This window comes from Tyto alba, unplaced genomic scaffold (assembly GCF_018691265.1).
Source record: "Tyto alba isolate M040663 unplaced genomic scaffold, T.alba_DEE_v4.0 Super-Scaffold_40, whole genome shotgun sequence".
NCBI classification, from domain to species: Eukaryota; Metazoa; Chordata; class Aves; order Strigiformes; family Tytonidae; genus Tyto; species Tyto alba.
In genome coordinates, this window is record NW_024881316.1 from 50400321 (window position 1) to 50428003 (window position 27683).

The window sequence follows — 27683 nt, forward strand, 5'->3', positions numbered from 1 at the left end:
AATATTGGAAGTAATTTCTGCCTAGTCACTGTAAGCACACAGACCAAGAGGAGTTTCAGAAGCTGGAAGCTCAGCCTTGTGCACCGGGACACCGAAGTCAAAAATCTTCCGTCCCTACATCAGCAGAGGTTATTGTCAACTACTTCCGACAAAGCATTCCGCCTTTATTTGCGGAAGTTGAAAGAACCAAATGCCTTGGTGACTACAGAACTATTTGCTCAACGGTTCTGCGTTTCCGTTGCTCTCAGATGAAAGACCTTAATGAAGACCCGGGACCTGTGTCAGCAGAACAGCGTGTTTTAAATCCATAATCACTGCATCCAAACAGTTCTATATCGCTTTACACCTCCTCAAGCCCCTGCCAAGGTTCTGCGAAGATCACTCTTCTGTCGCTAAACCACAAAAAGTGAAAGTGTTCTCAAAAACTGAAAGACAGAATGCCATCGGTACAAGAGGGAGGGAGAAAAAGTTATTTTCCAGTCCATTTCAGAGCTACAAATGATGAGCTAGCCCTTTTCAGACAGCACGAATTTTGTTTGCATTCTTCCCAAACAAAGACACCATTCAGCTCGGTGAGGACGCTGGGCGGTAGGAAGCGGGATGTAGGGCAAGAGCGGGGCAACGCTGCAGTGCGAGGACAGTCAACCTGCACGTCGAATCGCCAGCAACTGCAGGCTGCAAGCAGCATATAAATGAGTGCATTTTGTGTTTCATTTGTTAGTCAGTGCTTTGCAAATATACTTTAACGGCACTATGTATTTTCAACTCGGGAAAGAAAAGCAAACGCGCACAAATTCACACTCCAGTCTTGTGCCTTCAAGCTGCCCACCTTTGTGCAGCAGACTCTGGCAACGGCAAGTTTTTTTCTTAATAGTGTACTTAAATTGCAGCTATTGCCACCCGAACTAACAGGGCAGAACTCGGCACCCCTCCCAGCATCAGTAACCCCCCAGAAGGTTAGGGCTCTGAGCCTGCGCCGCAGCACTTCCCCCCAGGGTTCGGAGGTGCACCCCAACTTCCCCCACTAATCCACCCCAAACAACTAAAGCAAGGTGGAACTCTTGCAAGTGCTTTAATAGCCACAATAGGATATAAACCTTATCTTTACTGCCTGTTTAGAAATTCCAGTGTTAAGTAAAGAAAGCGACTGGCTAGCCAGAAAGAAATCTGCTTTCTTTGAATTACAAACTTTCAAATTCACAAAGGAAGAAGGAACACAGCCTCCTGGTGTATGGCACATCAGTACAAAGAGCACAAAGTGTAACATACCTAGAGTTCACACACGACCACAGAGAAAATCTGTAGCCTTCAGGTATGCTTACAGCAAGGCTCAATAAACAGCCCTCAAATGTTTTTATTTTAAAAAAAAAAAAATGCAGTAAAAGAAAACTTACTAACAGCAGCAAAATACAGCAGTAACTGAGCCTGGAAGCTTTTAAAATTACAAAATTAACTTTGGGGCAGCGAGCTTTGTAGAGCTTTGTCTAGTCTTGTTACACAGAATTATTTGATGATGAGATCCCATGATTCTCAAGACAGATTTATTATACTGTAAGTCTTTCTTAAGCTTAACACCTTAATGCAGAAGATTACTTCGAAAACAAACTCCCAAGACAGATACTGCTTTATGAAGTTTAGTAATGTCTAGAGCTTAACACTAACAAAAAGTTAATTCCTCCGAGCCCCCACAGTAACAAGCTTTCCAAATATAAAGTCCAGAACGATAAACTCTCCAAAGTCAACTCAAGTCTTGCAAACAAGCTTTAATACCTCAGAATGTTACTTTACTAAGAATACACAGACATTGACATTTGTTATCAATGAAGTAGTTAAGATCAAATATGTTGCAAGAAAGCTTCAGATGTAAATATACTTTCTCTTTCCAAAGAAAGTCCAACACAAGTGTATTACGCAAGAGATGAGAGATCTGGTTTTAATTAAGCTCTTAGTGATCTCAGTTACTACTTTGATCTTTCAAATTATTTATTCTGAAAGGGATTCATACCTGCACAGTATTAATATACAACATTCCCAACCACACTCGACATTTTAAGTGCCAACGCTACTTTTCAGAGGCTTTTTATGAATTAGATTAGATTCTAAAGTTTCTCTGCCTTTTTCACACCTTCAACACAGAACAAAGCCTCAACGCTGGGTTTTCCAGGTGTTGTACCCAACAGCAGGACCTGGGACTTTACAGAAGAGTTTATTTTGGAGAAGCAATAGCAAACCCCAGGCCAGGTGATCATTTTGTGCCTAGGCACGCTGGCAACCACTTGATTCCAGCACTTGCAAGTACACATGGATTACACAAATATATACAAATCTGTTTCAAAAGTACCTTAACTCCTCATTTAAAATAAAAACAAAACAAAAACAACACACAAAAAAAACCCAACCAACAAACTTGCTTCTTAGCAAAACTTAAAATTGAACTGTTTTGATACTGCAGTGACCTTCAAAAGCTCATTCAGAAGTTCATTCATAGTTTACAACTGTACAATTAGACTATCCAGTAAAAATCTCAATTCTCATTCCTCAGAAGGAAATGGCTATTAGAGCCTTCCTGCACTTAAAAAGGGCTTATAAGAAAGATGGGGTCAAACTTTTTAGCAGGGCCTGTAGTGATAGCATAAGGAGTGATGGTTTTGAACTAAAAGAGATTCACACTAGGTATAAGGAAGAAATTGTTTGCGCTGAGAGGGCAGTGAGGCGCTGGCCCAGGGTGCCCAGAGCAGCTGTGGCTGCCCCCTCCCTGGAAGGGTTCAAGGCCAGGTTGGACGGGGCTGGGAGCCCCCTGGGCTGGGGGAAGGGGGCCCTGCCCGGGGCAGGGGGGGGCACTGGGGGGGATTTGAGGGCCCTTCCCACCCAAACTGGACCGTGACTCGATGACTCTGTGATGGTTGTGCTGGCTGCCTCCGTGCATCGCAGACGGGGAGCCAAAGGGCAGGACGGGGGCCAGCGGCACCGCGGAGTTTCTTGCTTTTCCAGGACACTGTGATCGCCACCGTTCAGCAGCAGGGCAGGATGGAAACCTCTTTTTGTGATTTCCTGCTGTTAAAAACATGAAAATAACCTCCCTGTGACAACTGTTTTGTTGGGAATAAGACTGAGCTGAAAGAACAGGATTTTAGTGCCCGAGCTCACTTTTTTCATGAACTCAAAAGCGCAAAACAAAGAAACAGGTAGTGATAGGACAAGGGGTAATGGCTTTAAACTGGAAGAGGGGATATTTAGGTGAGATCTAAGGCAGAAATTGTTCCCTGTTTGGGGGGTGAGGCGCTGGCCCAGGGTGCCCAGAGCAGCTGTGGGTGCCCCCTCCCTGGAAGGGTTCAAGGCCAGGTTGGACGGGGCTGGGAGCCCCCTGGGCTGGGGGAAGGGGGCCCTGCCCGGGGCAGGGGGGGGCACTGAGGGGGCTATAAGGGCTCTTCCCACCCAAACTGGTCTGGGAGTGGATGATTCTATGAAACCCAAGGCCTGCTCTTCCCCGGGCGGTCCCTCGCCTCGCCTGCAGCAGGGCTGCTCCCCAAGCTGGGGGGCCGCGGTGGTTCCGCTGCCGGGGGGGCTGCTCAGGGCCCCCGGCGGCAGCTCTCCGGGACATCTCCCTTCCTTGTCCACGAGAGAGTGGGAAGGAACAGGCATCCACCACAAAGTGCCATTTGTAAGACTCACGACTTTTTTGATAGAGTATTTCAGAATACTTTGCAAGTCTGCAAACTAACCACCATTCAGACCCTTCTGGAAGAGAAGCTCAAGCTACCCACAGACTCATCTTTTGGCAAAAGCTTGAGTGAAAGTGTAAGTTTTATCAGAGAGCAAAATTCAGCTGACGCAGTAAAGAACAGGAGGAAGCTTTAGGCTATCTGGGACAAGTCTCTACAGCCATAGTAATTCTTTCTGAAATACAGATTTGCTACCTTTGGCAGAAAGCATGGCGTTCTGCTACCGAGGAGAGAAAACTCTTAGTAACTGGTCTCTAAAGGAGCTGGAGCCCACATTATCCTCCCCCACTGCTTGTGGCTTACATCTCACATAAGCCTCTAACTAACAGCTAGATCTCTGCGGCTACTAATTCTTTTGTGAAGTCTGCTTTCTCAGGAGAAAATTGCAATAAAAATAAGGAGTCACCAGACAAAGCCTCAAACTCTTGCTCACTGAAGCAAGCCCGAATGAGATAATCAGAGAGACTGAGACAATGAGGAAACCTGAAAACCTGGACTACTTGGCTTCTTTTAAGCAGTATTGAGAAATGGTAGATCCAGGTAAGGAACTGATACTTTAGGTCAGAACTACTTTCTCTAACAAGACGTTTATTCATCAGGAGTTAGGGATTAGATCACATATGAACTCTTCCTTGTCTTTAGTCCTGATCACGTGTAGCACGGTCAGCTGCTGGGGAGGAGGGAAAGGCAGCCTGACCAGCAACAAAAAACGAGCAATCAAATCGAGAAGCCCATCAACACTTCAGTGTCTGACAAGATGCACGCACACAGTGCTCTTAGTTTAAACCTGGTGGGCAATACTGATTTTGTACATCCTACAAAGGCAGGAACAGACAGTTCTCATGGCAGCTCCACATCTCTTGGTTTGACAATACTGAATCTACGCTCCTCTCCAGCTTCCGAACACATTTAATCTCACGAGTAAACAAGAGAGTGAGACAGTTAGTATTCCTCTTTCGGGAGAAAGCTCACTTCACACTCATGCTTATCTGCTGATTTTCTTGTGTGTGTGTGTACACATACAACACAGACACATCTCCAGCCTCCCATATATACACACTTGTATGTGTATTAGTACTTGTATTTATCTTTTCTACACTTCTGTGTAGCAATGAATTCTTTCAAGAAAGAGAAGAAATAGTATTGTTTAACACAAACTTCCCCATAAAGCAAATAGCTCCCCTCTAGCTTTGGAAAGGTGAAAACCAAGGTGACTGAATGCAAGTTCAGAGCAGCTGTGGCTGCCCCCTCCCTGGAAGGGTTCAAGGCCAGGTTGGACGGGGCTGGGAGCCCCCTGGGCTGGGGGAAGGGGGCCCTGCCCGGGGCAGGGGGGGACACTGGGGGGGCTATAAGGTTTTAAGTTCTGCCACAAGTCCTCAGGGCCCCCTCAGTGTCCCAGCCCCACCAACCTCCCTGGTAGCCCTCCCGGAGAGCTGCAGTCGGTCGCAGACCACCCACCCCAACGCTAACCCACCGCGCGGTGCCGAGCGGGTCAGAGTGGGCGACCAAGGTCTGGGGACCAGGCCACCTTTAGGCAGCTCATTTCAGGTTTTACCCCAGTGCTTGCCTGTGCTGTGCTCTCCACTTGTGGGTGAGGAGCTGGGGAAGAGCGGGATGACAGGAAGGAGTTGCGTGGCCAGAAGTAAAATTCTACGCAGACACTCAAGTTCTGGTTAGTAGGGTTACAACTGCAATCCCAGCAGCAGCTCCTCCCCTTACAAAAGCCAAGGCAAGTTACTCACCCTGCTCAAGTCAATCTTATCATCTTCATTTCAATAAAAACAGCTAAGACAACAGCTCAAGACTGATGCATGGAAGAAGCTACACTCGCCAGCAAGACTCTTCTTTTTGCCTTATTTTTCTTGACCTACCACTAAAACCTGCAACTGCACCAACTACTGCAGGCAACTCCAAAAGCTAAAGGGACATTATCCACTACAAGCAAACGGTGCTGTAAGTCAAAGCAAAAATGATAATAATTTTAATAACAGAACTTTTTAAAAAACCTAACAAGATGTTTCTGAAACTGTCTGTTCTGGTTAGCAGGGGGGAACAGGTGGGAGGGGAAAAAAACAAAAGAAAACTGTACCAGGTAGCAACCATCAGTCAGTCACTGAGTTGTTATTCTGCCCTCAAGGTAATTTTAGTTTCTCTGTAAAACCAAAACTGTATAACCTAACACAGTAAGAATCTTGTAAGCTGCTTTCCAAAAATTTAAGCTAGACAGTGTAACCAGACAACACAGCCAGGTGTGGATGGAGAAGAGAGGTGGCAAACAGGTATCTCCCATGAGCTGAATACACGGAGCCAGGCTGCCTGATTGCTGCTATCAGCCCAAGATAACTCCATACAAACTGCTGCAAAACAAAGGAAGTTATAAATAATGTGGGGTACCCATTGCACACAGATGATAGACAATACTTAGTAGTTATGTTACACCATGTCGCAGATTCCCATTCATTTTAACTGAAGGCTACTACCACACTGGTCAGACCTAAAATAAATGCTTACCAAAAAAAAAAAAAAAAAACACCAAAAAAAAAACCACAAAAAAACCTTACAATTGTTCATGATATAAGCTTACATGAGAGCACTTCCTTACAGTTTCCACAGTTACAATGACTCAGGACTCCTCTTCAACTGCAGGCTAGGGAACACCTATAGAACTTGTTCAGACACGGCAGCCCAGTGCCAGGACCAGTGAGCAGAGCTGCAGCGGTCGGAGCAAAGGGGCCCCCAAAAATGAACAGAGCCACCGCCTGGAGAAGGCTACGGGGAGAACCAGCAGCAGCCCCCCCGGACCAACACGGAGGCTGTCAGGAATCACAGAGCAGGTGACACTGAAATGGTCTCTCGGCTTTCGTGGCTGTCTTCTTGTAAACCTTTAATTCCACCATTTTTGACATTCAGTGATCAGGAGTGTAACAAGGTACTCAAGATACGAGCAGACTGTGGATTCACGCAGTGGTAAAACAGAAATTCAGTGCATTCAACTGTTTCAGTGTTTTACCTTCTCTGCAGTAAGTTTTTCCTAGTGCAGAGTGTGCAAACTAGAGCAGCAAACAGAACTCACTCTTCCGGCTCTGCAAGGTTTCAAGTCGTGACAATTCAGCATTTACAGAGCACCAGCAATTGCATCTAAATAAAGTAACACATACCTTACACAAACCTTAGGAAACATACACTCAGACTACTAGAATTAACTCAGAAAGTTGCACAGCAACTGGGTAAGAGAAGACACCCATGAAGGTTAGTCTCCTGTTTGAGAGCCCGGTTTTGAGCTAGGTGTGGGAGGACAATGGTAACAGAAACAAGTGATTTAATTACTTTAACTCCACCAGCCACAAATGATGGTGCGATTAGTGTTACATTTTTTTCTGCTCCTCTTTCCCACACACCCAGTCACTGGTGTTGATCCTCCCACCCTCAGAGTGAGTCTATCACAAGAGGCCTCTCCTTTTCCCGGAGGACCTTCCCCGAGGGCTCTACCAGTCACCCACTGACTAAACAACCCATTGCTCACTTTGTTTTAGTACCCTCATGAACCATCACTTGGGTAAACATTCATCCCTTTGTCTCGAGATCACCAGCCCCAATCCATACCCCCTCAACAGCAACAGCTACACAGAAAACCTGTTTTTTTTTTCAGTAGCAATCCTAGTAACAAGCAGAGAAACTACCAGGGGAATAGCTGTATCTTCAACTGCTAGGCATCCACAGTACCTGAAGTACCCTGAAAAATCAGTACTTTTGTAGAGCAGATATCAAGAAAAGCAATTATGACCAGACCTCTCTCTCTGTAAAGATAAGATTCTTAACCAGTGATATCTGCCAGTGTGATGGTGTGTATCTTAATAAGCCACTACTTTAATTCTAGCACCTATTTTTAGGAATGCAGTAGATTCTCAAAATGCAAACAATCCACTTACCTTTAGCTTTTCACACAAAATCTGCTGAACTAGAGATTCTCTAAAAAAAAAAAAGTGTATTTCCTTTTCAGCAGGCTTATCAAGTCCTATCAGCCCCTTCTAGTGACTTCCACGGCTCTTCCCTAAATCTTCAGTTCTTCATTATGATCTTACAGTATCTTTATAAAACTGTCTTTACAGGCTAGGTTTCACTAATACCGTATCAATACAGATAAATTCCAGAGTTAGTAATAGAAGGGAGAACGCAGGACATGAGCAGTAGCACTGTTGCCAGATCATCTCCTACCAATTAATCTATTCTTAACGAAGCAGATGATAGTCCTGCGAGACAGCAGCTTCTTACTGTGACCTACATTCTTCCATTCTAGATGCCCACATTTGTTGTGCTTTCAAATGCTGTCACACATCACAAAAAATAAGACTCAGCGTTGCAGGGATATTTGATTTATGCAAATCAACACCGACTAACTGATACCGGGGACTCAGCTGAATATTCAGTTTGGTGACAAATCCAGTACTCTGGTTTACATCCCTCCAAATATCTGGCTTAATCCCCTGCAAACAATAGAGAGCCATTGTTATCCAGCCTGACTTCTTATCTGGGAAAGGCCACATGTTGTGAATTCATTCACATCATCATTGCTCGCAGGGACGGGGGATCCTCACGCCAGCACTGCTGCCTCCCCCCCCCGCAGTTGCCTTGCCAGGGCTCTCCAAGCAGCCCTCCTCACATTCCACCCCCAGCCACCAGCCAGCTGAGAGATGAACAGCAATGTTCAGAGTTACAAGATTCAGGACTGCCAGAGTGAAAGACACTTTCCTAACTTGACTTTTTTTTTTTTTTTTTTTTAAGTGCTCCCATTTTCCTTCAAAGAATCAGAGAAGGAAGCATGCAAGCTTCCTTTTTGCATCAATTCGTTTCAAGGATGCATATTAAATCTAGGTCAAGACTACGGCCTTCTAGTGCACCAAAAATTTTCTTTCTCTACTAGCCTCAGTTGAAACCTCTTCAACAATCATTCTTCAGAGATTTATATTAAAATCACAAGGTCACGCCTACGTGCTAATTCTGGAGTAAATCATCACTGAAGGCAATATTGCTACCAGAAACTCTTTAAGAGCACTTGGGGGCAGTATTAAAAAAATAAATCATCAAGGAGACGGAGGTGAACTGCCTGTTCTCCATACACCAGGTTGCTGCACCTACATTCCAACTGTGACCTTCCACCTCTCCTCTGCTCGTCACCTATATTTAAAAAATTAATCATCTTCAGAAACACACCTTGAGATCTCTTTTGTTCCACTTTACTCCCCTCCAATAGAGAGAAGTCCATTAGTTTGCTACTGGACGCTTACAGATGTAAATCTTTCTATTAGCTGGAACTATTTTTCATTAAAAAATACTGATTATGTCAACACGTTTAGGTCTCAGATGCCACAAGGCTGTAAGGAAGCAAAGAGTATCAATACATCAAGAATTCCACAAAGCTGCCGCTTCTCAAGTGGCATTGTTCAGCTGTTCAATAGATTTGATTATAACATGAAGTGCTGTTCACCCCCATACCTGGAATTAAAACGGCAAACCCAATCGATCAGAAGGTAAGAACGGCACCGGTACTGTGCAGCACACGGATGCAGTTGAGGTCCCTCCCATCACACGCACCCACTTGGAAGGTATTTTAAAACGGCACAGCCTCGTTCAACAAGGACACGGCAGCGACTTACCAAGAATTCAACATCTGTCTCAAGTTCCAGCTCCCTTACTCCATCTACTGCTTTAAATACTGACCTGTGAACAAAAAGCTACTAGTGAAGGGTTGAGAGTAGTAGGCGACTCTTCTGCTATCCCAACTCACTCTAGAGAGGGGTGCTGCTTACCGGGGACTTGTGTCAGGGGTGTCACCAAGAAACTGCCGAGCCTCCTACAGCGCGTTAATCATCTGCTGCTGTTGTTCCCCGTGGGCACCACTGACACAGCCAGGAGCAGTCTGAGGAGCATCAAGAAGGATTACAGAGCCCTGGGAGCGGCAGTGAGGGACTCCGGAGTGCTGGTAGCTTTTTCAGCAATCCTCTGTCAAAGGGAGGGGGTTTGAAAGGGCCAGTCAAATCCGACACATCGACATTTGGTTACGGGACGGGTGCCACAGCCAAGGGTGCGGCTACTTAGACCACAAGGCTTGAACTGAGAATCCTGGCCTACTGGGGGCTGGTGGTGTTCATAGGCTTGCCAAGCTGGTGAAGGGAGCGTTAAACTAGAGTTGCCAGGGAAGGGGAACTGCAATCCATCCCACTCCTACCAGCCTGACACCAGCAACAGATGCCCAGAGCCTGGTGAGGGGTCCCAGGGGAGCACCTGAAGAGCAGCACAGAGGAATTCCAACCACTAAGTCAGCTTCATCAGTGGGCCAACTTAAACGCCTCTGTGCAAACACATGTATCATCAGGACTAAGCAAAAGGAGCTAGATTAGCATCGCAGAGACACTGTGGGGTGGCCTCTAGGACTTGAGTGTTGGAATGGAAGGGTACAGGCTCTTTAGGAAGGACAGGCAGGGGAGAGGGTGACCCCTTGCTCCTTGCCTATGTCAGTGACCAGCTGGAGTGCAAGGAGCTCTGCCTGGGGATGGGTCAGGATTAAAGGGAAGGCAGGGACAGGAGACATTATAGTGGGGGTCTGCTACAGGCCACCCCACCAGGAAGACTGAGCAGACAAGGCCCACTATAGACAGATAGTAGTAGCCTCATGTTCACAAGCCCTGGTCCTCATGGGGGACTTCAACCACTGCAATATCTCTTGGAGGCACAACCCAGCAGGGCATAAGAAATCCAGGAGGTTCCTGGAATGAGTTGATAATAACTTCCTCCTCCAAGCGACAGAGAAGCCAATGAGGAGAGGTGCTATGCTGGACCTTGTCCTCTCCAACGAGGAGGGGCTGGGGGGGTATGAAGCTCAAGGGCAGCCTTGGCTGCAGCAACCAGGAAATGGTGGAGTTCAAGATCCTCAGAGCAGCGAGGAGAGCACACAGCAAGCTCACTACCCTGGACTTCAGGAGAGCTGATGTTGGCCTCTTCAGGGATCTGCTTGGCAGAGTAACATGAGATAAAGGCCTAGAGGGAAGAAAGGCCCAGAAGGGGATTGATATTCAAGGACCACCTCCAAGCTCAGAAGCGCTACGTTCCATTAAAGAGGAAGTCAAGTCAAAACACCAGGAGGCTGAATGGATGAACAAGGAGCTCCTGATCAAACTCAAACACAAAAAGGAAGCCTACAGAGAGCGGAAGCAAGGACAGATAGCCTGGGAGGAATACAGAGAAACTGTTTGAGCAGCCAGGGATCAGGTTAGGAAAAGCAAAAGCCCTGATAAGAATTAAAACTGGCCAGGGAGGTCAAAGGCAACAAGGAAAGCTTCTATAGGTATGTTGGTGATTAAAAGGAAGACTAGGTAAAATGTAGGCCCTCTCTGGATGGAAATGGAGAAGGCTGAGGTACTCATTGACTTTTTTGCCTCAGTCTTCACCAGCAAGGGCTTAAGCCACACTGCTCAAGTTGCAAAAGGTAAAGGCAGGGACTGGGAGAATAAAAAAAACACCCACTGTAGAAGATCAGGTTCAATAATGTCTAAGAAACCTGAAGGTGCACAAGTCCCTGGGACCTGATGAGATGCATCCATGGGTCTTGAGGGAACTGGAAGATGAAGGAGCTAAACCACTACCCATCATATTTGAGAAGTTGTAGCAGTCTGGTAAAGTTCCTGCTGACTGGAAAACAGGAAACACAACCCCCATTTTTAAAAAGGGAAAAAAAGAACACCCAGGGACCTACAGGGTAGTCTGCCTCACCTCTGTACCCTGCAAGATCGTGGAGTGGAACCTCCTGGAAACTCAGCTGGGGCACGTGGAGAATAAGGAAGTGATTGGTGACAACCAGCATGGCCTCACTAAGGGAAAATTGTGCCTGACAAATTTGGTGGCCTTTTACTATGAGGTTACAGCACTGGTGGATAATGGAAGAGCAACTGATGTCATCTACCTGTGTTTGTGCACAGCATCCGACACTGTCCCGTGACATCCTTGTCTCTACGTTGGACAGACATGGATTTGACAGATGGAGCACTCAGTGGATAAGGAATTGGCTGGATGGTCACACTCAAAGAATGGCGGTCAAGGGCTCGATGTCCAAGTAGAGAGCAGTGACAAGTGACACTCATCAGGGGTCAGGGTTGGGCCCAGCCCTCTTTAGCATCTTTGTTGGTGACATGGACAGTGGGATCGATGCACCCTCAGCGAGTTCACCCATGTCACCCAGCTGTGTGGTGGGGGACACACGGGAGGGCAGGGATGGCATCCAGAGGGACCTGGGCAGGCAGGACTGAGCAAACCTCATGGAGTGCAACACGGCCAAGGGCAAGGTCCTGCCCGGGGGTCGGGGTGATCCTCAATATCAGCACAGGCTGGGGGATGAAGGGGTGGGGAGCAGCCCCGAGGAGAGGGACTGGGGGGAACTGGGGGGGGGGAAAGCTGGACGTGACCCAGCAACATGCACACACAGCCCAGAACCCACCCGTGCCCTGGGCTGCAGCCAGAGCAGGGGGGGCAGCAGGGCCAGGGGGGGGATTCTCCCCCTCTGCTCCGCTCTGGGGAGCCCCCCCTGCAGTGCTGGGGCCAGCTCGGGGGCCCCAACAGCAGAAGAACCCGGAGCTGCTCGAGCGGGGCCAGAGGAGGCCACGGAGATGCTGGGGGGGCTGGAGCAGCTCCCCTGGGGGGCCGGGCTGAGAGAGTTGGGGGGGTTCAGCCTGGAGAAGAGAAGGCTCCGGGGGGACCTTCGAGCGGCCTCCCGGGGCTTAAAGGGGGGACAGGAGAGGGGGAGGGGGGGACTCTGGGTCAGGGGTGTGGGGTGTAACGGTTTTAAACTGAAAGAGGATAGATTTAGATTAGATATAAGAAATAAATTCTTTACTATGAGGGTGTTGAGGCGCTGGCCCAGGGTGCCCAGAGCAGCTGTGGCTGCCCCCTCCCTGGAAGGGTTCAAGGCCAGGTTGGACGGGGCTGGGAGCACCCTGGGCTGGGGGAAGGGGGCCCTGCCCGGGGCAGGGGGGGGCACTGGGGGGGCTTTAAGGTCCCTTCCCACTCAAACCATTCAATGATTTGCAAGTATTAGCACAAAATGCAACTTTTCTGTGAAGATAATGACTCCAAGGGAGGAACTAAGATACATGAGCTTAAAAACATCAGAGGTGCCTGACTGGAGGTCTGCAGAGAAAGGTGTCTTAAACTAAAACTAAATCTACAAGAGCTCAAAAAAGCCCTGGTTTCTACGAGCCTTTTCTTGAGAGGTATTGTGTCCTCCATGTTCAAAGGGAGTAACAACTGTATACAAATTCATGCCTCAGTAATTCAAGCCACAATTTTGTGTGATCATCAGATGCACCACTGGTGATTTAAACTGTCCGAGAGGGCTGAGGCTGTACCAAATAGCAATATGGTTTTGTACCTCTGGCAGGGGCCTTTGGGCGAGCTCGAACTGTCACAGCCATGCCCGTGAACCCTCCTGGGTATGAAACCCTGAACAGCACGCTGTGGCCACATCAGCTGATGGCAAGGGAATTTCCCAGGACCAGAACATCAGCCAGTGGGCTAAGTGTTCATGGCATGGTTTTGATGTCATAGTTTTGATTTGAGAGCTAGCACTCTCTATATCAGGGCCTGGGCAAAGTTCAGGAGATAACCAGGCCAAGGACCATTTCCCAATAAAACAGATGCAGGCACTAGGTTCCGTACACCAAGTGACAGCCATTTCCAATAGTTAACAATCTGGCACTTCACTGAAGCATCAATTCAGCAGACTTGTTCAAAGCACAGCTGCCCTCAACCCTGGGTGCAGTCAGTCTACCTGACATTCCCGCCAAGAAGACCAAAAATGAGATCCCAACAACGACGAAGGCTCAGAGAGTCTCATTTTGGTGCAAGCAACCTGTCACATAGCACAGGGACAGAAACCAATTCTCATGCCAGAACCAGTTATAAAGCCTTCTCATCCTCTCCTCCCCAGCTGCCATCGTCTCATTTATAAGCATTAATGCAACTTTTGCCTACTGATGTCTAAGTATATGTGTCAGTCCTCAATACAGCATGCTGCACAGAAGGATCTGAGGTGACCACAGAGAATAAGTAGATCAACCAGTGAGGGTCCCACAGAATCTCTCTTCCCTTAACCATATTCCTTCCGGGGAAGGAGTTTCAGAAGTCACGTGAAAGTACAGTTCAAATTTACATGTGGAAAAAAAAAAAAAAAAAATCTCTGCTCAGAAAGAAAACCAAAGCTTCCTGTTGACACCACCTACACTGCCACTTAGGTCTACAAGACTCTGCACAGTTTCAACACAAGCAGTTACTTCTTCCAGAAAAAAGAAACTCTATCTTTTTGTTATTCCAGCAGCTAAACCTTACACAAGGCTCCCACAAACAAAACACAAGAAAATGAACAAAGAAACTATTTTAGTCATGTTTTATGCATACCAAGAGACAAAAGAGACAATAAGGTTTTTATTCATAAGGTAGTAAGGGGGGGAAGAAAAAAAAAATAAAGGAAATGAAGCTCTAGCAAGAAGAAGTACTTACTTCAGAATTGTTCCCATGCAGCAGTAATTTCTGCTTAGTGTCAGTTAATTCCAGGTTTGAGGGCTGATTTAATTCTCTGCCATTACATCTTTCATTTTCTCATGTACTCAATAAATTTCTGGTCCCAGCAGCAGAGCTCTGCCAGCCACCTTTACCAGGATGTATTTTTAGAGAAGGTGTCGGATGAAGCAGCCACATCTCCCCGTGAACCCCTTTGTCAGCAAAGCCCATCAGATCCCATACCTAAAATCGCAGCAGGGAAAGGTCTGGACTCCAGAAAGCCGACAGTCCACACACAAATTCACACCTAATTGGAATTCTACTCTAAACCACCAAGGACGTGCGCTAAGCATGTTCAAGTTCAATTACAGCCAATTAAATCAGTTTTCATGCATGTCTCGGCCTACTTATGCTGGATTTGTTAGCTAGAAAAGAAATATGATACACGAATCTACTTTCAGATAACCTGCTTCTATTTCTGAAACAGAAAATTTGTCACTACTTGCTGCAACAGTAATTCTGTCCTCAAATTACATAAAAATAAAATTCAAGTTAACACTTACCCCGGCTAATTTATACCCCACAGATTGACAAGACAGATAACACATAAACAAAAGGAATGAGATTCACTCAGGAAAAGCATTAGCTTTACCAAAGAGGCAAGTACTGTGTCTTGGAGGTCATTAAAAAGATTCAGCCAGTCAACCCATTATAAATAGAAACTCAAGAAGCTCTCTGCCTTCCCAGCTTCCGTAAGGATGACTTACTGCAGTGCAGAAACTCGCACCAGTTACTTCTTGTTTCAGTAATTAAAACTCTCTACTGCGGGAGTTACCAAAGAAAGGATGGAGAGACCATCACTTACATTTTCAGACCAGACAACTTGCTGGAACATCCACCCTCAGCTGAACCCACTGCCCTACATTTGACTAGTTTCAGCCACACCAGCAGATGAAAAACCACAAAATATACTGAAACACCCTCACGGGTACTACGCAAGGATTTCAAACTTCCAACAGCAAAACTGAGGAGCCAGAGATCCTCCAGTTGTTCCCAAGCAGATTTTGACATTTGTTTGCATGATGCAGTCACTATCAATATTTGAGAAATAAAAGCTTGTAATGCTTTAAACACTTCACAGAATGTCCGAAGATTCTCACAGCCAATGCAGCTTTATGAGGGCCAAGTTGTTACTGCACTTGGACTTTTATGTTTTCCTCTGGTGAACAGGCCTTTTCCAACTCACTGAAAGGAGTGCATGTGCCTGTGACTACTTATTGCTGGAAAATCAGGGTTTCCTTCATTACAAACAGAAAATTACCACTATTTATGAAAGTAGCTTAAGTCAAGCTACCTCGACTACACCACAGGTACAAGTTTTGCCACTGTTGGCATTAGATACACTTTGACATTACTACAGCACCAAGCGCTGCAGCCTAAGATGCTATCTAAGCATCATTCCCATTTGCAGGAATGTTGGAGATAAGCTGTGACCCAGCCTTTTCTGTGTAAAATTGTCAGTATGGAATTGCTGGTTATGGACACACCTATTTCCTACACAGACTCTAAAGAATGGCATTGCATCTAGCATTACACACAGTATGTTCAACCTTGAAGCTCCACTGCTTGTGCTACATTAGTACAATTCAATGTGTATTTAACCGAAGCCATTGTCATGATTTAGGTTGTTTTCAGTTACTGAATATCAACTTATACATATAACTCCAACACCTAAATTTCAGAAAAAGCTTTAATTTATCAACCCTTCAGCATCAAGAAGCACAGAGACTTCACAGAGTCAAAGCCCAGCAGCAGGTACTTACCTCTGGTTCACTCCAAGGTCTAGGAAGCTGTAGGACAACTTCCATACCTCAAGCTGTATGGCACAGTGTGACCATGACAGCTCCTCCAACTCCCTACCCTTGGAGAAGATCAAATATTATAACACCAGCTGTTTCTACCCAGCCTCTAAGTTCTCCAGCAAGTGAGATGAATAGCAGTGTTGTCAAGCTAATTAGCAGGGAAAAAAAGCTTGGAGGAATAAAAAAAAAAAAGGTCTACTGCTACAGTATTTTGCCCAGAAGCATCACATTTATCAGTAAGTTTTATCACCTCTTTAGCTATTACTGATCCTGGGACACTCAAACTGAAGTCACAGAAAGAGCCTGAAAAACAGGAATTATGTGCCTTCGAAAGGGTGGAAAAAAACTGTAAGAATATCACACGACACACCTAGAATTAGCAGTTATTGCTATCCCAGCACATTGGCCTCTCCCAAGGTAGCACTGGAGGCTGTAGGACTTGTTTGGACTCTTTAGTTTGCTGTACGCTGCAGCAAGGTTAGCTCCACCTCATCTGCCAGAAGAAAAAGGCCTCAAGCTAGCACCTTGCCAACTCAACTCCAGCAAAAAGGCATTGCGCCTCAGGACTCCGAGAACAGATGCTCACTTGCAAGGCAACCAGAGAGACTCCTGGTTTCAATTCCTATGCAATAAACCCATTTCCCTTTGCGCTGAAGGGAGCCAGGAGCCGTCACGCAGTCGGCCATCCCACCTCAGCAAAGGACCTGCTCTAGCTGCCCTTACCCCACACCTTTTCTGCAACAAAGCATCCAACTGCGGTACTGAAAGGGACTGTATTAGCAAATGACATCAGGATTTACACAGAAAGAATTGAGGTTAAAGAAGGGTTTTACCAATAGCTGGACCAGCGGCACTAAGTTACAGGGTGAGAAACCACAATGCTGATATCAACTCTGACCGCAGAGGTGGCTCTGCTCAGAGTTTGGCAGCAGTGCTGAAGCTCCTGCAAAAGCTGGACGAGGAGCACCTGCGCTTGCTCTGAACAAGACATCACAAGCCTTCTTTATCAGTTGTTTCTTCTCCCTCTTAAGAGACTACTTACTTAGAAGCTCTTTACAAAGCTGGTGGCCATTAGCTAATGGTCTGAAGATCAAAAGGAGACTTCCAGCAGGAATCTCTCCAGGTTGTAGTGCCTTGGATCAGATCCAGCACCAGCTCTGACACACACACTGGGAATTCAGACCCCCAACCCAGGTCCTGTCCTGGCACCCAGGACCAACAGCGAGACTCAGGCGGGCGGTGGAGCTTGTGCTTCTAACACCCCACAGCAGGGCTGCGCTAACCCGGGCTGCCTGGGGTCTCTTCTAGAAATATTTTCATTACCCGAAGGACGGCAATCCCATCATCTCTCTGTTTCTGTTCCAACCGTGGTCCACCTTCATCACAATTCTTTCCCAAAAGCCAGGTCAAGTTTTCCCCGTTGTGACTAGTATCTGCTGCCGCCTGTCCTCAGACAGCGGCCACAGCCAACACCCGGCACCCAAACCTGGGCAGCCGCAACCTCCCAGCTCCCCGGCTGGGTCAAGGCCTCAAACCCACTGGGGCACATGCCCTGTGGCACAGGGCCACCAGCAGCCTAACACAGTCGCAGGTGGACTTCAAGCCCCCTTCTTCCATGCAAACCAGCATTTCTGTTCACTGAAGCAGGAAGGAGAAGCACCAGACTTCGCAGAAAACTCACATTTCTGGTCCATGCTATCCTAGACATACCAACGTGAAGTGCAAAGCCCAAAGAACTAGCTAGTAGTTATATCTGTTTTTGCCAAAAACTTGAGTAGCTAAACAAAATTTTAAAAAAATTCGTTGTTTCCTGGCAAGATCAAAAAGTTGAGATGAAAGCATTTCACAGTATGCTTAATGAAACAGAAGCGTTGGTGGGATGCACTTAACCAACAATTAGACAGCTATATTTAAGCTACACATCTAAGCTTCCTCTAAAGTGACAGGAAGGCACACGTACGTACTGCCATGTTCAGATGGATGCAGCTTCTTATTTTCCTTTGCCCCAATTATATATAGAAGAGCCTAGACAGCTAGCCCACGATGACAGTTCAGCTTTTAACAAGCTAGTTATGCTAGAGGAATCCCATTTCAGAAAAGGGAGGGAAGAGGATAAAACGCAGACTGCACCAAGCCTTGGAAGGTGTGAAAATGAAGACTGTTACCTAAGGAACTGGAAACATCTAGATACTGCTACCAACATTGTCTACTTCTAATTATCAAGGTTGAGACATTTCGTATAGATTTGCAATAGTAAAATAGTTTAAGAAGTGTCATCAATTTAGTTACCTACAGGGAAGTCAGCTTCCAGCAAAATTTGGTGGTGAGGAAGAACAGGTAACATGCCTGTGGTTAGAAGAGCAGAAGAGACGACACTTGGCACATGAATACGTCAGACATCAGTAGGCTAACTCCTATGTCCAGATGCCTGAAGCTAATAACTGAACATCTGAAGTGGAAAATCACTTTTCCTCTAGAAGACTAAAACGCTGGTGAGACCAAGAGAAGACAACCATCTCAGAGAGCAGAGTAACTTCTTGCTCGGGACCGGATGCGTGCTGTTTGGGGAATGCTGCCACGGAACAGACACAGGAGTCTGATCTCAGAAGCCACAGATGAGGCAACTTGACAAGACCAGCTTTAACAAACCTCTGATAGCCTGGTTAATCAAAGGACAGGCAAGCAATACCCTGACCCGCAATGGGTAAACACCTGAAGTTACCACAGTACTGCCCATCTTCATCTTTTAAGGGTTCTGAAGCTCAGACCTCACGCCAAGACAGCCTCCCACGGAGAACAACGTTGGCTGCAGCCCTGTCAGACTGTGGCACTAAAGGAACTGCCAGTACGTAAAGCAGCACACCACACCAGACCCACATCATCAGGAAGAGACCATTTGCAGTGCTCCCAACCCCAATTCAACAACTGCTTCAGTGTATCTGGTACCTGTAGAGCTCATCATTCATCCAAATATGAAAGAACATCAGTTTGAAAAGCATCCTTGAGGAAAAAGCTGTACAGGTAAGGATGTCAGCATAGGATTCCATACCTAACGGCAATCAAGCGAGCAGGCCTCTCAGGGAGTGGTAAGTCGGATTTTGGAAATGCAAGGCACAGACAGATATTTCTCCAGGTTACACAGTACAGAACACTCACAATCCCAGTGGGAAAGAAAGCCTCGAGTTGTATTAGCTACAGAAAAGAACGAAAACATGCAGAGACTTCTAGTTAAACCCACACAAGACTTCTAGTTAAACCCACACAGAAAAGAAAAACCCACACAGTTAAGTTGCACCGAAACACTAAACATTCAAGAAGACTTGCAGCAGCAGCTCTGGCCTCTTTCCTGTTTCCCCAGAGCCAGACAGGGAATTCCCGCAGCACCAGGAATTTGACAAGCTTGTTTTTCACAGAGCATTTCTGAAGTACCTTACCCTCTCGAAAGGGTTACGCAAAACCAACACCGGCTGAAGCCCTTCCCCACATGTCATCAGAAGGTCACGTAGCAAAACGGTCACCGGCCGCCACTGCCAGGAGAATCCAGACAACCTGCTGTCACCCGGTGTCTTTCCCCGGCATTTCTCAACCCCAGACGGGATGAAGTTCCCTGGCAGGAGCAGCCACCATCCTTCCCGAAATTCTCCAGCTCTTCCTGCACTGTGCAGCTGACAAGCAAGAACACCCTGCCTTTCCACAGCTCCAGAAAGGAGGAGTGCAAGAGCGAGCTGCTGCCACCCCGAACGGTGGAAGCAGCCCACACCCTGCTCCCGAGGGCTGCCAGGAGCAGGTAGTGCAAGCGTGGCCTGCCAAGGCAAAACCCCACACACAGCATAAAAAAACCCCAGCAAGTAGGGATTATTTTTCTTCCTATCTCCTGATGAAGTGTTTCACCAACAGACTCTCAACAGAATCTCTAATTAAATATCAATATTAACTTTAAGGGTAGAAACAATTATTTTCTCAGGATAGAGAGGGGAGTAAGATTTTTTTTTTTTTCAAAATAGGTAAATCAAGAAGTCAAGAGGAAATCGCTTCTCTGCACCCTTCTCTGTGCTCCTCACCCAACAAGGCACTAAAAGATAGCCCTTAGTTTCTTAAAATGAAGGCTGCAGCCCTGCTTTGCTGTTTCTGAGCAAGTTTCCTACCGACACCAACGGGCATTTCATTTGGTCTTGCAAAATTCAAGAGCAGCCCAGGGATTATACAGACAGCCTGCCACAAGAAGCTACAGCCCTGCATGCCGAACCCAAAAATGGCTTTACCCTAGAAAAATGTTAGCGACTTCATCCACTCTTTACCTTTGCCACTTACTGTTGAAGCGACAGTTCAGTCCCCTCCTGGACCCAGCGCTGGCTTAACTGGAGCAGCCAACCTCCGCACGCTCCTTCCCATTCGCCTCCACGTTCTCCTCTTCGAACTTAGCACATTTAGGTAACAGCTGCCTACTAGTTTCAGTTGAACATAAATAGCATGTCAGTGCAAGGACAAACAGAAAGAGGAGCAGCAGGGCTGTGTCCTGCGCTGCCACCACACAGGTATGTGCCTGCGTAAGGAGTTCAGCAGCCCTCTTGCCCTTCACCAACTGTTTTTGCCCCGAGGCAGTGACAGCAGCAGGGCTGGGAGAGGAGCTAGCCCAGTTTAGGGCTTGTTTTATACTGGGGGCAGGGAGGAGGGAACACTAAGCACTGCCAAGTGTTTTGTGTCGTGGAACTGCAACCCTAAAAGTGAATTTTCAGTACGTGTACCACTTATTCTGGTGTTTCCATGTCCCCAGATGCCCTATGCACTCTGCCAGTCCAGATTTATACGGTAACTTAAGAAGCCAGATCAGGGAACTGATGCAGCTCGGCAGAAAAAAATAGCTGTATTTAAAAAACAAAGAAGTTTCCAGCCAGCTCAGTTCCTCAGCTCTTCACCATACAGCCATCCACACACTTACCAGCACTGCGAGGCATGCACAAGCAAAACTGCTGCTCATTATTCACAGCCCCAGATTAACAAAACCCAAAACACCCCCAATCATACTGTATCACACCGTAAGTCAAATCCACTCTGTAACCCTTCTCCTGGGCGTCCCCGCAGACAGAGGTGAGGAGAACCACTCTCTCCAGGCCAAAAATTACCTGTTCAACCTCCAGCAACTAAGAGCTGAGAGGATTCCCAAGCTCGAGTCTGCAGCCAGAGCATCACATCCAACAGCCACCGATGGGTCCACTTCAATTTTTTGCTTTCATTCTGAACCCGTGTGTATTTTCCCCTCCGAAACTTCCTGTGACAGCAAGTTTTACAGCTCAATTACCTACACATAGAAAAGGTTTTTTGCATCTCTTGATGCCTGATGATTTCTGGATCCCACGTCACAGAAATGACTGAACAGGAGTTGGGGTGGGGGGCAGGGAGAGGGTGGTGGTTTGGTTTGTTGTTTTTTGTTGGTTTTTTTTGTTTGTTTGTTTGTTTTGTTTTTTGGTTTTTTTCCTAATTCACCTGCACCACATCAGGAGTCAGATACGGCCTGAACCCACAGTCTGGGCACAACAAAAACAAAACTCCAAGTTGTTTCTTGCTCCTGCGAGCCAACAAGCTATAAATATGAGACAAAAAAAAAAAAAAAATAAGGAAAAAGCAAGCCAGAACTTTCAACTGCTGCAGTAATACTCTTTTTTTGGACCCCAGAAACTACTTATTTTTCCAACTTCATTGCAACCACCATACGGCTGAAAGCATTTTCACAATTCAAAACATAATTTCTACCTAATTTGTTTTCCCACAATTAACCAAGTTTTCCCCCATTCTCTACCTGGGACTACTTCCTTCCCAATATTAATATATCATAATCATGAACAAACAAATCCTCAGAAGATGAAGAAACCTGTTATAATTACTATTTTTTATATCTGAGGACTTTAAAAACATTTCACTGCTTTAATGTACCAATATGCAGTGATTCCAGAGCAAGTGCTTCACCAGCCAAAAATCACTCCTAATAAAGGGCAAAGAAATTAAAAAAAAAAAAAAACAAACAACTGAGAAAAAAGGATTTAATCAGCAAGTAGTTTTCATATACCTCTGCATTTAAAACAATACAGTTTTGCACACTCCTAGCACGGCTTTGGCACCAAGATCTTGCCATGTTCAGAGTAAAATATGGCCTAATCAAACCTCAAAAAGGATACTGCTTTTTCTCCCTCTCTTTGGATTTGTAGAATTGCAGTCAATGTGAGTAAAGACCAGGAATAGAGAACACAACTGCATCTTCAGTATGGGTCAAGACCCATGAATGCGTTACCTGCATCAGTAGCATTTAGAGAGTATTTCACAATAATTACAGACACGTTGTTCTCCTGAGCACATTACTAGAGGTAGTCAGATTTCATGGGAAAACATTTTTTGTGACTCACTTTCCTTTGCCTTTTTACTTAGTCAAACAATAGCAATTATATGCTTGAGTTCAGTTTTGACTTTCAGATTTTTAGACGGACATCCCTGCAAGAACAGCCCTCTCTACCTGCTTGTGCCCAGGCAGAAAAGGCCAGCGCTGTACCTGCTGACCCCGAACACTTCCCGAGGCGTGCCCTTCCCGAGGCGTGCCCGCAGAGCTCCGACAGATCGTTTTTTGACAGTTCACTTCAAGCTGTCATCAACTTGACACGCTGAATGCCAATAAAAAAAAATTACTAAAGAAAATTCAGATCTCAAGTATACGTTGACTGGAAGCTACTTATACTAATGTTTTTCATACTAAAAATAAGGAAAATCTGCTGGTAGCATGAGCGGCAGCAGAGAAAGTACGAAAATTAGTAGCACGTGAGGAGAGGGAAGACCAGGCAGCAGCCTGTTTAAAAGAAGCTCCAGTACTCAGCGCTTAGGAGCACCAGGGAGCAACACCACTGCCCAGAGGAACAGCTACCATCCACAGACCTGACCCAGCTGCAGAGAATCCTTACAGCACAACTGGAAAGTTACCACAATTTCTCAAAAAAAGATACTGTAAAAATGACTTTTTGCACCAGAGGATTACTGAAGAGTTATTAGAATTAAAAAAAGTTTGTGATGGCCTAAGTCTTCTACAATTTATTCCCTTTCCACCTGAAAACAGCCACACAGCATTTGAGGACAAGGCCCCTGCTCTCTCCAGGGAGGTTACGATGACTTAGGGATTCTTGCAGAAGTGCCATCTGGATTATTTATAGTACCTCTAGACATGGTAATGAAATCACTCACACATGCACCTCATCACATCCAAAAGCTTAACTGCTGTTTTAGCAGGAAATATTAGACTAAAGTGAGTCAAAGTCAAATGTTAAAGAGAGTATACTGAATTACACATACAGTAAATTATATCCAAACTGCCATCATGGATCATCCTTAATCAATCTTTAAAATGTGTAAAGATAAAAGTGAATGTAAGTCACTAGTGTGAAACAGAAATGCATTACTATCTTCACTCACATATGCAGACAAGCTTTTGGGTTTATATAATTAAAACACTTCCCCCCACTCATCTTTTATATATACAGGCTAGTTTCAACACTCTCTGAGACCCGCCTTTCCCTAGAAAGACTGAACCAGTCCCTGCTTACAGCCACCAGTACTGCCGTACATTTTACATGCTTGACTATCTCAGGTTCTTGGTGGAGCTCAGTGTAAACACAAAAGGATGAATCAGAGCTAACAAGCTATCAAATATTATTTTTTTAAATATAAGGAGAGATTCCATCAGTATGCCAATCACCTTCAACATCATCTACTGTGTACACGAGTCCTTTGGAAATGGTATTTCCTCGTTGCTACGGGTCAAAGACTCCCATCTGAAATTTTTTCCTGAAACTCTCCTCTCCGGGCTGCAAAAGCAGCCCAAGTTGTGCGCTACTGCAGGGGGATTTATCTCAGCAGGTACCACGAGGCCAAGCACCTTTTCAGGCTCCATGTTACATCCCTGTATTGCCACTGCTGCCGTCACCGCTGCAGCAGAGGAGAATCTGAGGAAGTCTAAAAACTGTAGTTACTGGTGGTAGTTTGAGATTTGTTGTAGTAATGCAGAGAACAACAAAGTGGACAGGTGTTCTAACCCAGTTCACGATTTTTCCTTTACAGATGGGCTGCTTTTTAAAAGGTGCTAACGTAGAGTGCCTTCCAGGTGACACAGCTTGCACAGGACACTTTCTCACCAGGTCTCCTCACTAACCAGTTACTTCTAGAAGAGCTAAGGAAACAACACATTTAAGCCATCTTGGGGTAGTTAAGCACCTGGAATTCAGCACCACACAGAAAATCTATTTGTACCCCAAAATCTGTGAAATTCCACCATGAAGACACAGGTCTGACACACTCTGACACATGGACCAGTCATCAGGTGGTATTCACAGCTACCATACCTAGGCATTTACTTCAGAATTTAAGAAATAAAACTTGTTTGCCTTCTGTTATACACGCACTACGAACAGTTTAGGTACTCCAGACATAAATGCCAACTGGTCTAAATTGGTTTGACTGTTCAGAAACATTTCCAGACACTGCACATGCACCCTTGCTACTAAATCTGATGATACTCTGCTTGAACACTCAAAAGCTGCAGTTAGACCGAGAAATAATAGTAATTACTAAAACCCCTGATCACTAAAAGTGCAAGTTCTCTGGAGCAAGAGCCGCCATATATCCACTGACTCCTTAACTAAGACATTGACTATTTTTAACTTTGAGAATTGAAATAAACCTTCCCAGCAAACTCGGAAAGCAACAAACGCCATGTGATCCAGGCGAGAATTTGCCAAGCAGCGCAGAATTACACTATGGCCACGGCAGCAAAATAAATAGAGCCTTCAATAGCCAAGGTATGTGATGTTAGGAGACAAGACAAAGCAACTGTCACACACACACAGAGACCCCATCCCCCCCAAACAACAATTAAGCAAAACCTTGAGTTGAGGCCCAAAGAACTTTCAGGCAACAACTGTCTCTCGACACTTAGGTGTCCCCCAAATACACTCTTCAATTACCCAAGGCTTGCTTAAGAGCGTCTTTTTACGTCTCAGTCTGAGCTGCAATTTTTAAGGTGGCATTTCGACACTGATGGGGAAGTACACAGGTGCATACTTACATTAGCACTAAGGTTTACACTGATACTTGGTGAGCAGCTGTACAGCCACTCGTTTAAGGGATTTAGGTCAAGCACAAAATGCCACATTTAATTCAACCCTCCCCAAAAAAAGATTTTTTTTCTGGATGCGTGGTAGGTATTGGCACATGTTACACCAGCAAGTACTGCAAGAAAGAGTGGAGGCATGAATTCTTTTAAAATTGCCAGAGTCGGTCACCAGGAAGGTTAGAAGCTGCTGACCTGAACTCTTCATCTGCAAAACAAGATGGCATTCAGAAGAAAAACAAAACTCTGATAAGCCTAGAGAGAAAGGATGTTAGGTACACAGCCTGTCTCACAGCACAGATAAAACGGAAAGAGGAAAGCCTAGGAAAATACACAGCTCTCCTTCATGGTGTCAAAGAAACTACCTTAGTCAGGAGCTGCACGCCAGGTCAGCTCTGCCAGAAGCCCAGCAGCTCACGCAGGAGGGAGGGAAGGACAGCTTTGTTGGGTGAGAAACCAGACCCCACCCACCAGTGGAATCATTTCTGCCAAGCCACATCAATAGCGGTGAAGATACCGTGCAGGGCTGGCAACCCCACCGCCCTCGGGCGTGCAGGGGGACAGAGGTGATCCACGGAGGGAAGGAGCTCTCGCTGTCAGCTGGGAGAGGGTGCGGGGGGACACGCTGCCAACCCCCCCCCCCCCTCCCGGGAGGGCAAGAGAGGGTCGCTCAGGGTCACCGACAGCGGAGAAAATTGCTGCGCTCAACTGCGGAGAGAAAGCAAACCCTCCCTCCCTCCCTGCAGCAGGGGCGAAGCCGGTGCCGGGTGTGCCCCGGGGCTCTCCGCGGCTTCCTCGTCGGCAGCGAGAGCGGGGAGGCGAAAGGGGGGGGGGACAGGGGGTCCCGCAGGACCCGCGGGGAAAACACGCAGCGAGCGGGGGGGCTGCAACCCCCGGGGTGGGCAGGGGAGGGGCTGCAGGAGCCCACCGGAGCGGGAACGGCCGTGCTGGAGGGGGGGTGCCCGGGGGTACGGACCCACCGGGGGGGGGGGGGGGGGGGGGGGGGGAACACGGCACCCCAGGGATTGGGGAGGGGTGTGGGGGGGGGGGCACTGACCGATGGTGGAGATGAAGGTGGTGTTGAAGGCATCGTCGGAGAAGCGGAAGAGCACGCAGGTCTTGCCGACCCCCGAGTCCCCGATGAGGAGCAGCTTGAAGAGCAGGTCGTAGGTTTTCTTCGCCATGGGGAGGCGCGGCGGCCGCCGCCGCCCGCTCTGGCCCCCCGCTCGCCGCCCCCCCCGCCCTCCTTCACCGGGCGCTCCCGCCGCGGCTCCGCCCGCCCGGCAGCACCGGCCGCGCCGCTCGCGAGGGCGGCGGCTGAAGAAGAAGAAGAAGAAGAGGGAGGAGGAGGAGGAGGAGGAGGAGGAGGAGGAGGGGGCCCACAAAATGGCTTCCTGCCGCGGGGCGGCCCCGGCGCCTGGCGCGCTCCCCGCGCCGCCACGGGCCCGCTGCTCCTCACGGGGAGGTGGCGGCGGGGCCCGGCCTCATAACCCCGCGGCGCGGCGCGGCTCGGCGCGGCTCGGCTCGGCTCGGCGCGGCTCCCCCGGGGCGGCGGCAGCGGCGGCTCCTCAGCGGCGCTGCCCGCGGCTGCGCGCGCCGCTCGGTAACCGCGCAGGCCTGCGGGCGGGGGCGCGCACGCCCTCGCGTCAGCACGCGGCGCGACGCGACGCGACGCGCGCGCCCCCGGCGGCTACGCGGGGCGGGGCGGGGAAGGGGGAAACGGTGACGCCGGGGGGCGGAGCCTCGGGGGAGAGGGGCGGTGCCTCCAGCCTCCCCCCCCCCCGCCGGGCTCCCATTGGGGTTACGCCCTGCCTGTCACTCTCGCCACCACCCTGGGGGCGGGGGGAAAGGGGGAGGGCGCCCCCTGGCGGGGGGGAGGAGGCGCCGCGCCCTACCCCGTTCCGCGCCCCCGACATCACCCCCCGGTAAATTCACGGGTGGGAGGCGGGGGCTGCCGGAGACCCCCCCCCTTCGCCTCACCCAGCCCCCCCCCCCCCTTTTGTAAGCGACCACCGGCGCACCCACGCCGTTGTGCTCCAGCAACGCCGCACAACCGCCGATCGCTGACATCATTAAACATTCTGCGACCGGTCACTTCCCCCCCCCTTTTTGCAGGGCGAGTGACCCCGAAAGCTTTAATAGGAGCCGCATCCCTCCCACCCAGCCCCTCCCAAAGCGCCTCGGCGCATCCCTGAAGGCAGCTTGGGTGTTTTTTTCCTTTGTATCTTCATTTTTCAGGCCTTGGTGGCTGCGCTGAGCTGGGTACCAGCCTCTGCCTCCAGAAACCTGGAGCTCTCGCAGCCGGTTCTCTCCAGGAGCTGACACAGCAAATAGGGCGGGAGTTTGCGGCCTCGCAGAGGAGGATTTTATTTTTAGCGCTTCGCTGGATCAGTTTAAGGGCACCGTACGAAA

The 27683-nt window shown here is 47.7% G+C and overlaps 1 protein-coding gene across 1 annotated transcript in view; it reads right to left on the reverse strand.

Moving 5' to 3' along the window:
• RAB10 (RAB10, member RAS oncogene family) overlaps positions 1-26857 on the reverse strand; it is a 51235-nt gene extending 24378 nt beyond the window's left edge. The window contains exon 1 of the mRNA XM_042802907.1: positions 26329-26857. Coding sequence (XP_042658841.1) covers positions 26329-26455 — 127 coding nt within the window. The 5' untranslated portion in view covers positions 26456-26857. The remainder of the gene's footprint in view (positions 1-26328) is intronic.
• Positions 26858-27683: the final 826 nt, after the last annotated feature.